Source organism: Bison bison, unplaced genomic scaffold (assembly GCF_000754665.1).
Source record: "Bison bison bison isolate TAMUID 2011002044 unplaced genomic scaffold, Bison_UMD1.0 scf7180017864330, whole genome shotgun sequence".
Lineage (NCBI taxonomy): Eukaryota > Metazoa > Chordata > Mammalia > Artiodactyla > Bovidae > Bison > Bison bison.
In genome coordinates, this window is record NW_011494902.1 from 6,122,133 (window position 1) to 6,135,665 (window position 13,533).

A 13,533-nucleotide genomic window follows, 5' to 3' on the forward strand; every position below is an offset into this window, starting at 1 on the left:
TGAGATGCATGAAGCTACACTGCTGCTGCTAAGTCACTTCAGTTGTGTCCGACTCTGTGCAACCCCATAGACGGCAGCCCACCAGGCTCTCCGTCCCTGGGATTCTCCAGGCAAGAACACTGGAATGGGTTGCCATTTCCTTCTCCAAAGCATGAAAGTGAAAAGTGAAAGTGAAGTCGCTCAGTCGTGTCTGAGTCCTAGCAACCCCATGGACTGCAGCCTACCAGGCCCCTCCGTCCATGGGATTTTCCAGGCAAGAGAACTGGAGTGGGGTGCCATTGCCTTCTCTGTGAAGCTACTCTAAGGTATTATAAAACCAGGGAGGGAGTCACTGATGTACAAAAAGCTTGGTTGCAATAATGACTCCTTCATATTCACTGTCATGAATTAATTTATAGTTATGTCTGCAAATGTGATGAATTGATGCATTTTTAAATGGTGGTCTTCAATACAGGTTTTAATGTTTCTCTGTAGGAGGAAGGACTCAGAGAGGCAGTTTAAATTGAAGGAAAGGCTAAGAACTTTATAGCTGACTTTTCGTAGCCTGGTCTGGTCTACTCTGAGTATTTATTTCTGGGGTCTCGTTGAGGGGAGAGGTGGTTGGAGATTAAGAGACTTGTCTTGCACCGTCTTCAACAAGCGAGCTACCCTCTGTACTTAAATATTTGAGTAGTTTCACTGTGATTAATGGAAATCACTGGGGGTCTAAAGCTCATGCAGACACCACTGTCAGGTGACACTGTGCCTAGCAAAGGACAATGTAATGCTTTCCTCCCTTAGATTTAAGATTCCTAATGATTACTCCTTCTCTCCTCCAGTTTTTGAAGGTGCCCACCATAGTCGTCTGGAACCTCTGGTTTCCTGCTTTGATTTGTTAGTCAACTTGCTCCTCCTGTGTTTCTCATGCCCCAAGGCCCACAGTTCATCTGGCTCCATTTGCTTCCCAGCAGTGGCTGGGTATCTTGACCACAGGCCTAGCATCCCCTTCTAGAATCTGCCACACCAGACCAGCAGTCAGAGCTTAAGATCCTCTGCCCTCCCTTGTGACTCACCTGTTTTTGGTATCCTTTTTGTTTGTTTGTTTGTTTTTCTTTTTGATATAATTTTTGTATCAAAATTATATCAAAATTTGTAATTTTATTCTGTCCACTTCTTTCCTGAAGTATTTAATTCTAGCCAGTATTTTTCAGTTAGGGGACAAATCCTTTGAAGTAAAGAGCCCTGCCTGTATATGCTTCCGTACTTAGCTGTGGATAGAGAGAGCTTTGGGGCTTAAAAATCCCCTGGAATAAAATCAATGGGCATTTTTAACTGTTCATTTCCTGATCATGCATTAGAACCTAAATAAAGTGCTTCAAGGGACTAAGGGACTAAGTCTACATTATTAGCTTACTAAGCATTTCTTATTTATTTGAAAATTCTTTTTTCTTTTTTTCTGGGAGGGCACCAATAATTGGGGAATATGTTTCCAACATGCAAAATGAATTGTATCTTTCCATAAGCAAGCCTATAATTGGGCTCCTGCAGCCACACAGCTTCTCATATGGTACTTATGAGTCAATTAAAGCACCCTAACAAGCAATTACACGTTTATTGTTTAATTCAATTTCCACAACTCATGCTGTTCCACTCAAAAGTTGCATATATGTCATTCAGCATGTAATAATAAGTACACATTTTATTCAAATATAGTTTTTGAAGAATGGGATCTCCAAATACCATGCTTTCACCCACTGTGCTCTGCACAGGAAGAGAAAAAATACTAGGAGAAAATGAAAACACTTGGAATATGGAAAGAACTGGCTTTTCATTCCAGATTGACTCATTTGGATGATAGCAAGTAAAAATGTCTTCTCCACTACCTATAGTTGTCACAGAAATGGAGTTGCTGGGACATCCACTGAGAGAATTAGGGTACATGAGACGACTGGTAGTTTGAGCTTTGGTGGTTGACGTCTGAAGGCAAAGGGCCTAGGTTTAATCCTTGAGTGAAGTTGGCTTGGTCAGTCCTGGGTGACCCCAGTCTCTGCCCTGGGAAATGCCATGGTGGGGGCCTCCATCCCTATTGCCAATGATGATACCAGGGCTCCTGGCCATGCCCCACATCAGCGCTGGCCACTTGCATGAAGGATTAGAACAGAGGCCAGAGTAAATAGGCACAGACAAGCTGGGAATACAATTGCACACAGCATGTGGGAGCCCATATTGATATCCATTACATCCCTGACCAGCTTGTGGCTCTCGAGCTTGGATGGTGGCTCAAGGCTCTCCTCTCTAATGGTGGACAGTTCAAAGCAGGAGCAATAAGGCATGCTTCCTGTGAATGAGAGTTTAGACTTAGCCTTCTTTTCCAGGACTCACATGCTCAATCACTAAGTCTTGTCTGACTCTTTGAGGCCTCATGAACTTTAGCCCACCAGGCTCCTCTGTCTATGGGGATTCTCCAGGCAAAAATAATGGATGGGGTGCCATTTCCACAGGATCTTCCTGACCCAGGGATCTGAACCCATATCTCCTGTGTCTCCTGCATTGGCAGGTGGGTTCTTTACCACTGAGCCACCAGGGAAGCCACTTTTCCAGGACTTAGAACTTCCTATTCCTTCTAACTGTTCTCACTCCTTCTCAATTTTAATATTTCTCTGCAGAGACTGTTCCTTTATTCATGAAGCCAACAATCCAAGGGTTACAATTGGATGGGGGGAAAGTGGCTTTGCATTTCCCATGGCTCAGACTACCCCCAATCCTGGTATTTGCCACTGAAATGCACTTCTGTTTAATATAGATGTATGCAGTCTTCCTTATGCTTTGTCTTGAATAAGAAATGAATCTGTCTGTTTTCCCTAAGGGTACCCAACACAGGGTGGGGAGAGTAATTCTAAAGGTGCCTGAGTGGCTGAGGGAAGTCAGGCTGGGTGATTGAAAAACCAGAGAATTAAAACAAAACCAACCTGTTGTGAGAGTAAGAACGAGGGAAGGCGTGGTAAGCCTGATTGTGTCAACTCTGTTTTTCCTATTTTTGCAAGTAGATGAGGTAGGCTTGATTCTTATTCCAGTGGATGAGCTACGAAGAAATACCTTTGCTCTATATTGTAGGCTGGCTAAAAGCTCCCCAAAATGCACAAGCCCTAATCCCAGGAACCTGTGATATCTTATTTCCATGGCAAAGAGGACCTTGCAGACGTGATTAATTAAGTTAAGGCTGTGAAGGGAGAATATGCTGGATCACCCAGGTGGATCCAATGCAATCACAACAGAGCTTCAAAGTGAGAGGGAGGCAGGACGCCCTTTGATGATGCAGAAAGAAAGTGACCTGCTCACATGCTCATGCCACACTCTTGGATTTGAAGGCTGAGGAAGGGGCTAGGAGTGACGGATGCAGGCATCCGCTGGAACTAGAAAGGGCCTGGTGCCTGATTCTCCATAGAACCTTCAGAAGGAACTGGTCCTGATGACATTTGGACTTCAGCCCAAGGAAACTGATTTTGGACTTCTGATTCCTAGAACTGTAAGAGAAAATATTTCTGTTCTTACAAGTTGCTAAGTTTTTGGTAATTTGTTACAATGACAACAAAAAACAATAATACCCTGGAAACAGTAACATTAAAAAGCATCTCATGGGTCTTTCCTGAAACTAAAGGACCAATAGTTGAGCTCTTGAGTAGAACAGGGGTCCCCAAACTCTAAGCTAAACATTGGCATCTGCTGTCAGAGCAATAGTGTAAATAGACTAGAAATAAAGTGCATAATAAATATAATGCACTTGAATCATCCCCAAGCCATCTACCCCTTCCCTCTCATCCCCCAGTGTGTGGAAAGATTGTCTTCCATTAAACTGGGTCCTGGTGCCAAGAAGGTTGGGGGCCGCTGCAGTAGAGCATTTAAGTCCTTCAGCACCTGACTCCCAAGGCAACGTGCCTAGTGACCCCTGCCTCCTACATTGTGCTGGGGTTTCAAAAAACCCTTCTATTTTATGTGTGTGTGTGTGTGTGCACGTACACACTCAGTCATGTCCAGCTGTTTGTGATCGCATGGACTGTAGCCCACCAGGCTCCTCTGTCCTTGGGATTTTCCAGGCAAGAATACTGGAGTAGGTTGCCATTTCCTTCTCCAAGAGATCTTCCTGACCCATGGATCAAACCCGTGTCTCTTGTATCTCTTTCATTGGTAGGTGGATTCTTTACCATTGTGCCACCTGGGAAGTCCTCTACTGTATTAAGGGGAAGAAGCACATTAATTTGTAATAAACATCCTTATACCAGCCAGTCACAGGCTCTACTCTCCAGATCTCAGCACCTAGTGGTAAAGCACATGTGTGGCAGGCTTCATATTTTTTAGATGTCTTTAAATTTTCATCCTTAATCCAATCAAAATTTTCTCTCTGCATCTTGTCTGTCATTATGGCTTCATGGAAAGGGACAAGATAAATGTCATCTCAGATAGGAGATGGATGTGTCTATCAATCAGAAAGAATGCAAAGCCCTTGTCTTTTTGCCTGGGTGGGTGATTAGTAGTAAAAGAAAAGCTGGGGTGGGGAAGCCAAGCAAAAGTAACTTGTGTCATGATTTTCGCTGACTCAGGACTGATATAAGAGGGTGGAGAGTTTAGCTAAGGAACCAGCAAAAAGCTGAAGGATTTTTGCTCCATGTCTTCTTCAGAACTCTGGGAAGAGAGGCCCTACAGGGGTGCCACTCCAGGAGGAGGGCCTCATTGCCTCTTCAGAAGCTCCCTGAGTTTCCTGTGTTACAGAGTCTGCAGAAATGCCCCTAGGCCCTGGGAAGGTGTGGTAGCTGCTGGTGTGGGCAGGCTTCACAGGAGAACATACTCTGACTCTCCCAGAACACTGATCACAGGGCCCCAGCAGGAAGTTCCACGCGAGGTACCAGGTGGGCTGAGCCCTCATCAGCTTAGAGGATAACAGCCCTCTGATGAGGATCAGGCTGAGAGGGGAGCGTTCGTGTGATTTTCACCCTGAAAGGGGACTTCCCTGGTGGGTGAGCAGCCACCCGGTGGACAAGGGCCACTGTCACTGTAGACACTGGCAGTGACTCGGGGCACTTCTGAAGGACCTTCATACAGATCTGAGACCCCTGATAGCTATTGGGCACCTAGATTCCTTCCTGGAGGGGAGAGGGGGAAGTGGCTGGAAGAGAAACTGCACATTTACCTGAAAATAAGTATTTTAAATAGGAAGGAGGCTAATTAAAATGGCCAAATCTGAGATAGCTTTAATTGGCAATTGCACCTTTCCTGATTACCTACAAGGAAGGGTACTCTTAAGAAAGATTGCATCAGTGTATGATGAAATAATTGGAGTAGAATGCAGTTCTGCCCTTAGTCTCAGTAAGAGCTGACCTCCATGCCTTAGATCACGGCTGCCAACCTTCTGGCACCAGGGACACTTTTTCCGTGGACAAAGTAGAGAGTATGGTTTAGGGAGAATTCGAGCACGTTGCATTCATTGTGCACTTTATTTCTATTATTTACATCAGCTCCACCTCATCAAGCATTAGATCCTGGAGGGTGGGGACCCCTGCCTTAGAGCACCCTTCTCTGGCCCCTTTCCAGCCTGTTCCTTCTCAGAAGCAAGGATGCCATGATTCCTCATCCACTCCTTATCTAAACTCTGCCTAGTTGTCAGAACCTTGGAATCCCCTGTCTTAAGAGCCCTTATGGAGAAGGCAATGGCACCCCACTCCAGTACTCTTGCCTAGAAAATCCCATGGACGGAGGAGCCTGGTAGGCTGCAGTCCATGGGGTCGCACAGAGTCGGACACAACTGAAGGGACAGCAGTAGCAGCAATAGCCCTGAACCAGCTTCAATAACTTACAGGAGCCTCTTCTCTGAGTCTGACCTGTGATCAGCATTTGCACTGACTCCATGTACACCCTAAATGTGATGGGTGTACAAGGGTGGCCGATTTGTGAATTGAGCTTTGGAGTATTGACTATAGTGCCCACTCACAAATGTTAGATGTTCCTTCTGGAGGTAGAATCCAGCTGGGAGTGAGAGGAGGACTGGCCAGAGACTCAGGCCTGGGCCCATCGTTCCTGAGCTGCCACATTCCAGCCTGAAACTCCAAGTCATCCCAGAATTTATATTGGAACTTCATGTTCCAAGTCATGAAGACGTGTATTTTAATTAGAATAGAACTGATCTATTACAGGCTTGTAAATTTCAATGATAACATCTAACTCTTTAGACTTACCATCTGTGACCTCCTCTTGTATTCCAGTGCCAGTCCCCACATGTATAAGGGGCAACCTGGCATTGCATCATTAAATTAGTTGTTCCTGTTACACAGACATGGAACAGGTAGTCACAAATGTTATGAGCCTTATCAAAGAAGAGGTACAGGATCTTAGAATGTGTATAGCAAGGGCCAGAAGCCAGCGCATCTGCTTATTCCTCTGCACAGATGTAAGTTGTGCCAGGCCCCTGGTCAGACTCATGTCTTCACTGTGCACATTCTTCAAGCCTCCCCTCCATCCAGGAAGGCTCCTGGCTGCCCAGTGCCTGAGGCCCCAGAGTCCTGCCCTTGCAAGACCCTGAGTGGAATGAGCTTTTATTTCCATGTTTCTTTCACCTGTGTATCCCAGGCCTCTGTTGCAGGGTCTGCCCTGTAGAATATATTGTTCGAATGTTGTGTGAGCTGAGCAGTAGCTGCCCCCTCCTTTTCGATGTACATATATTGAACTCTACCTGAACTGAAGTGGTTCACAGTTTCAGAACAGCAAGCTAATAGAGCTCTTCTATTTTTCTAGCATGTCACCCTCCTTTCCTGGAAATCATGACCTCTTGAATCAAGTTTTTCCTACCTTTTCTTGTCAACTATTAGAGTTGGACTCTAGTTAGGAACAACTTTGGGAAAGTAATGTGACCTTGGTGAAGGTGATGAACACGAGTAGATCTGAAGTAGTGGATTCCATCACTTATTTAGTCATTCCAGGTAGAATATTACCATTTCTTATCATAAGGCCAGCAACCCCTGCCCTCTTCATATCATAATTGAATAGAAGACAAACTTATCATGGCATGTCTCACTATCAGAGTTTAGAGGTAATGGGGGCAGAAAGTATAGTCATTTAGTGGTAGTTAATAATCTGCTGATTTCAGTCATCATTAAAGCCTAAGAAGGCTGCCTAACCATCTGACATTGACAGCCGGTGTCCTCCAAAAATTAACTAGGAATCACACTGAGAATACATACAGATCCTTGCTTTATTTCTTTTGCTAAATTCTCAGATAATTTTACATTTCCTGCCAGGCCATTCCTTTTCAGCTGATAGAATTGAAAAGAATCATGTACCATGGGAAAGCAATTAGTAACTCTTTTCCCCTCTTTGGTGATTTTCTTTTTTCTCCCAAGACTCAGGCTATGTCATGATTAAGAGAAAGATAAAGCTGAACTCAATTCTGTGCTTTCTGCTCATTGCTAGACACTATGGATAAGAAAACCACACAGACATGTGGAGGGTTCCAGGTCCTCCGACCACACTCACTCGCCAGGTGACTGTTGTCATCTGAGAACTTCTGTCTCCGTAACTCAGCTCACCCACCTGCTTCTCCATCATTCCTTTAATGACAGTGCCCAGCTGTTCCAGGCAGCCAGTCTGAGAGCTTTCTGTCCAAAGCTTAAGATAGCTAAATCTCAAACAACACACAAGACTGTTCTAAAGCTATTTGAGCTAATTTTACTTGAGAGTACAATTTTCCTCCAGTAAAGAGAGCCATATTTTAAGTTTAATTAATAAATTGTAATTAAGCATTGATTTGCTGTTCCTCTTAAAAGATTCATTTTGGGTAGAAATACATGACAGGGATGATCAATAGTAAATACCTCTTCCTTGCCTGATGAAAAGACCTTTCCCACTAGTACAGTACAATGCTTTCAATACTTAAAAACACCAAAAGAGACATCATTTCTCTAGATTGTGACCTTCAAGTGATGTGCTATGATCCAAAAAGTTCCAGAACTCAGAGTTCGACTAAATAGCAGATGTCTGACAGGTCCAGTCTCTTCTTATTTCTTTCCCGCCTGTACCTTATGCATCATTTCCATCCAAGAATGAAGTACCTGTTTTTCTCTTGTGTACCAGGATTTCCAGTTGGTCATTGCCATTAGGGAAACTGCATTAATGTGCTGCTATTATCTGTGTATGTGCTTACCTCTGCCACTACAGTAGCGTCCTTGAAAGATAGATTTATATGTACATGTATATTTCCTTGCACACACACAAAATGCTTTTATAATTATTCATAACTCCTTATATTTTGTAACCAAGTGAGCAGATGGATGGATGAATAAATGACTCAATTTCAATAACTTCTATTAGCGGAAAAGGTGTCAGTAATAAAGGCCCAAAATTTGATAAGTTTATCTACTTACCGCCTCTGATTTAGTTCTCAAAAAAACTCTGACTTAAGGAGTTTATACACGCTTAATATTGCCCACAGAACTATATGTGTGTGTGTGTGCTCCATTGTGTCTGACTCTGCGACCCCGTGGGCTAGAGCCTGCCAGGCTCCTCTGTCCTTGGGATTTCCCAGGCAAGAATACTGAAGTGGGTTGCCATTTTCTCATGCGGAAGAGCTTCCCCACCCTGGGATCATACCCATGTCTCCTGCATTGGCAGGCAAAGTATTTATCACTGAACCACCAGGGAAACCAATATAGTTGAATATAGACATTCATAAATCCATTTGTACTCTAATTTAGATAGCTTGCCAAACTTAAAAATATCATTGAATGTTTATTGTATAGTTTTCAAGTTTTAAACTTAAATGAAATTATATAAAGTATTTAAAAATGTTTTATCATTGGAAAAACTCTTAATTTGTATATTTGTAGAGGTTTAGTTTTCAAATAGCAATATTTTTTCAAAGTGTTTAAAATTCCTCTTTATGTTATTCATTACACTGTCATCTTGGAAAATAAATTAGCATGGTAAAAATCCCCTAAATTGACTCCAAATTAGTTATCTAAGCATGAAATTCAAGTAAACATTTGCTTGTACCCTACTTGAGAAAAGATCTTGCACTGTATTCATCATTAATGGCTATAATATTCCCAACAAAGAAAATGCAGGTGATGTTGGCTTGATGTGCAGTGGATTTTGTTCCTAGGATATGGACAGAAACAAGAATAAAACTATTCAGAATGAATGAATAGCCCCACCTGCTTCAGAGCAGATGTACAAAATGGGACATATTGTGTGTGCAGCCATTGTTATTTTAGCTAATTCCTTGGTCCTAAAGCATTAGATACATTTGGCTTTCACCACTTCATAAATAATAAGTAAATAAATGGATGGATACATGGATAGATAATATTCAGATTGACTTGTTTTTGGTTGTGCTCCAGATAAAGAAATTCAGAATACAAGAGAAATGGACAACTGAAGGCCCTTTCATATACTTACCCTGTGCTAGAAAAGTTTATATAAACAGTTCTTAACAACAGTGTTCCTAGTTGTGGTCTCTTTATTCCTTTTAATTTGGTAGATTTTAAAGAGCTGTAATAAAAGTGATCCTAAACAGTTTGTTCTTAGGATGCTAAACTCAGCAAATATCCATTAACACATACCATTTCCAAAGACATCATGCCAAAGGCAGGTGGCCATTGGACAGGCTGGATCAGAACCACCTGGGACACTTAGAGACAAAAATATTTCTAGACTTCTTTCCCAGAGATGCTGTTTGAGTAGATCTGAAGTTATGCCATCAAATCTCTGTATTCTCAAAGACATCCATGGTTAGAAATCAGTTGAGAGGTGTAGTTGTCAACCAGGGGGACATGTCAATGTGTAAAGTCATTTTTGGTTTTCAAAACCAAGAGGGTACGTGTGCTATTGGCATCTAATTGGCTAAGGCCAAGAATGCTGCTAAGTATCTTACTATGTGCAAGACAAACTTGTGTATCCACAAAATGAAATTATCCAATCTAAAATGTCACTGATGCCAAGTTTGAGACATGCTGGTCTAGAAAGTAAAGATATATCCTTTGAGTCTATAATTAGGGTGAATCAAAGAGGCACAAAATATCATTTGTTCATAATTGAATACAGTGGCATTAGTCTAAAGACTCAAAAATTAAGCAAAATCAAAAAAATGTTTTACCTTGAAATAAGTTCATGGTATGACTGCAGACAATTCCAGTTGAAAAAGTATGTGAGGAGCATAGAAGAGTTATCTGCAATTGGTAGGATATCTGTAATGGGGATTATCTGGAGACATTATGCCTGTACTTGGAAAAAATGATTAAAAATTTTACCTTATCCTGAAATGTTAGTAAGGGGAAAAAATGGTTTACTTGTAGAAAGGGAAATTTATTTTTAAATACTGACTGACAAACATAGGACCATTTAAACATAAGTGCTATTTAGCAAGTTAACAAAAATCAAATCTATGAAAGATGCAAATGATTTTTTTCATGTTTTGGTCCTTTTTCATCTTTGTATTGTTCTGTTGTAGATTCTGTTTTCTAGTTTTATACCATCTCTAGAGATCAAATGCTCACAAGCAGGACATACAGAAAATTACTGAACAATTATTTTGGTTGCTGTCAGTGCAGGGTTTGGATTAATAATGAAACCAATTAAATTATCAAATACCTCCACTGGCAACAATAAACATTTAATTTCCAGAGAGAAATAAGGTTACCTATGTTGAACACCTTTTGCAATCACAGTGATAACAAAATTTTTCAAACATTGGGGAATTCTGCTATTTCGTCCAAGAATCAGCAGCAGCTTGATTTAATTAAAATAGCAACAAAAGCATCCTTTTTTTTTTTTTTTTTTAGCTGTCTCATGCATCTCTGATAATAACCAATCAGCAGAAATGACGGAATGCCTCAAGCAGATGAACGGCATGCCTCCCCTCATGCAAGAATGTACAGTCCCATGTCGCAATGACTGCACCTTCACTGCTTGGTCCAAGTTTACACCCTGCTCGGCAAATTGTGAAACGACTCGAAGTAGAAGGCGACAGCTCACAGGTAGGTTGTGCATTTTATTCTTTAGCTTCAAGCAGGTGATGCTGTCCTGAACTTGTTGAGGAGAATATCCATTCCAGAAGGATGAGAAATTATATCATCTCTCCCTTTCCCCCCACCCTCCCTGCCATTATGTATCTCCTAGGCATATGATTGACACACAATATGTACTCAGTTAATACTTGTGAAATAAATGAAAGATATGAACCATTCCAAAGCTATGAAGTTCCTCTCTATATAGCTTTTTAATTTTTATAGTGATAAACAGCAGTATATCAACCAACTTCCTTAGAATAGTAAATGGCAGAGTTTCTGGTATTTTTCATGCCAGGATCTCAGCAAGCTTGAAAGAAGTACCTGATTTGTTAAAAGCATTAAAGACAGACCTCACCTATATCATTGTCTTTTGCCATTACCTTATTGGTGGGTTCAGTTGCTCAACCATGTCCTACTCCTTGCGACCCCATGGACTGCAGCATGACAGGTTTCCCTGTCCTTCACTATTTCCCAGAGTTTGCTCAAATACATGTCCACTGAGTCAGTGATGCCATCCAACCATCTCATCCTCTGTTGTCTGCTTCTCCCACTGCCTTCAATCTTTCCCAGTATCAGGGTCTTTACCATTACCTTATAAGTAACTTGATATTTTAAAACTTTAGTACTGGAAGGCAAAAATTGATTATATACATAGATTCTGCTTTTGTGTGTGTGTGCTATGTTGCTTCAGTCATGTACAACTCTTTGTGACCCTATGGAGTGTAGCCCACCAGGCTCCTCTTTCCAAGGAATTCTCCAGGCAACAGTATGGGAGTGGGTTGCCATGCCCTTCTTCAGAGGATCTTCCTGACCCAGAGATCAAACCAACATTTCTTGTGTCTCCTGAAATGGCAGGCAGATTCTTTACCACTAGCACCTCCTGGTCGACAAGAGACTATTGGATCCCACCATAAAAAGATACCCCATATCCAAGAGCAAAGAAGAAGCCCCAGAAAAATGGTAGGAGGGGCAAAATCACATTTAGAATCAAATTCTATACCCACCAGAGATGCTTGGAGGGCTCAAATAAACCTTGTGTGCACCAGGACCCAGAGACACCACAGAGACTGAGCCAGAACTGTGTTGAGTATCTCCTGCGGAGGTGCAAGTCAGCAGTGGCCTGCCGCAGGGGCAGGAGCTCTGAGTGTAGCAGACTTGGGTTAGGCATAAACCCTCTTGGAAGAGGTCACCATTAACCCCACCATAGAAGTGCCAGAACTTACACAGGACTGGGGAAACAGACTCTTGGAGGGCACAAACCAAACCTTCTGTAACTACCTCCACCATAGTTTGGCCTCAGGTCAAACAACAGGGAAGGAACACAGCCCTGCCCCTTAACAGAAAATTGGATTAAAGATTTACTGAGCATGGCCCCGCCCATCAGAAAAAGACCCAGTTTCCCCTTCAGTCAGTCTCTCCCATCAGGAAGCTTCCATAACCCTCCTATCCCTATCCATCAGAAGGCAGACAGACAGAAAACCACAATCACAAAAAACTAACCAAACTGATCACATGGAACACAGCCTTGTCTAGCTCAGTAAAACTATGAGCCATGCTGTGTAGGGCCACCCAAGACAGATGGGTCATGGTGGAGAATTCTGACAAAATATGGTTCATTGGAGAAGGGAATGGCAAACAACTTCAATATTCTTGCCTTAAGAACTCCATGAATAGTATAAAAAGGCAAAAAGATAGGTCACTGAAAGAGGAACTCCCCAGGTCAGTAGGTACCCAATATGCTACTGGAGATCAGTGGAGAAATAACTCCAGAAAGAATGACGGGATGGAGCCAAAGCAAAAACAACACCCAGTTGTGGATATGACTGGTAATGGAAGTAAAGTCCAATGGAGTAAAGAGGAATATTGACTAGGAACCTGTAATGTTAGGTCCATGAATCCAAGGCAAATTGGAAGTGGTCAAACAGGAGATGGCAAGAGTGAACATTGACATTTTATGCATCAGTGAACTAAAATGGACTGGAAAGGGTAAATTTAACTCAGCTGACAATTATATCTACTACTGTGGGCAAGAATCCCTCAGAAGAAATGGAGTAGCCATCATAGTCAACAAAAGAGTCCAAAATGCAATACTTGGATGCACTCTCAAAAACGACAGAATGATCTCTGTTCATTTCCAAGGCAAACCATTCAATATCACAGTAATCCAAGCCTATGCCCTGACCAGTAATGCTGAAGAAGCTGAAGTTGAATGGTTCTATGAAGACCTATAAGACCTTTTAGAACTAACACCCAAAAAAGATGTCCTTTTCATTATAGGGAACTGAAAAATGCAAAAGTAGGAAGTCAAGTGATACCTGAAGTAACAGTCAAATTTGTCCTTGGAGTACAAAAGGAAGCAGGGCAAAGGCTAATAGAGTTTTGCCAAGAGAACACACTTAGAGCAAGCACCCTCGTCCATTAGCACAAGAGAAGGACTCTACACATGGACATCACCAGATGGTCAATACTGAAATCAGATTGATTATATTCTTTGCAGCCAAAG

General features: G+C 42.1%; 1 protein-coding gene across 1 annotated transcript in view; it reads left to right on the top strand.

Moving 5' to 3' along the window:
• Positions 1 to 13,533, top strand: part of THSD7B (thrombospondin, type I, domain containing 7B) — a 724,891-nt gene that overhangs the window by 394,085 nt on the left and 317,273 nt on the right. Inside the window, exon 12 of the mRNA XM_010853704.1 lies at positions 10,803 to 10,997. Within this exon, the coding sequence (XP_010852006.1) occupies positions 10,803 to 10,997 (195 nt within the window). The remainder of the gene's footprint in view (positions 1 to 10,802; positions 10,998 to 13,533) is intronic.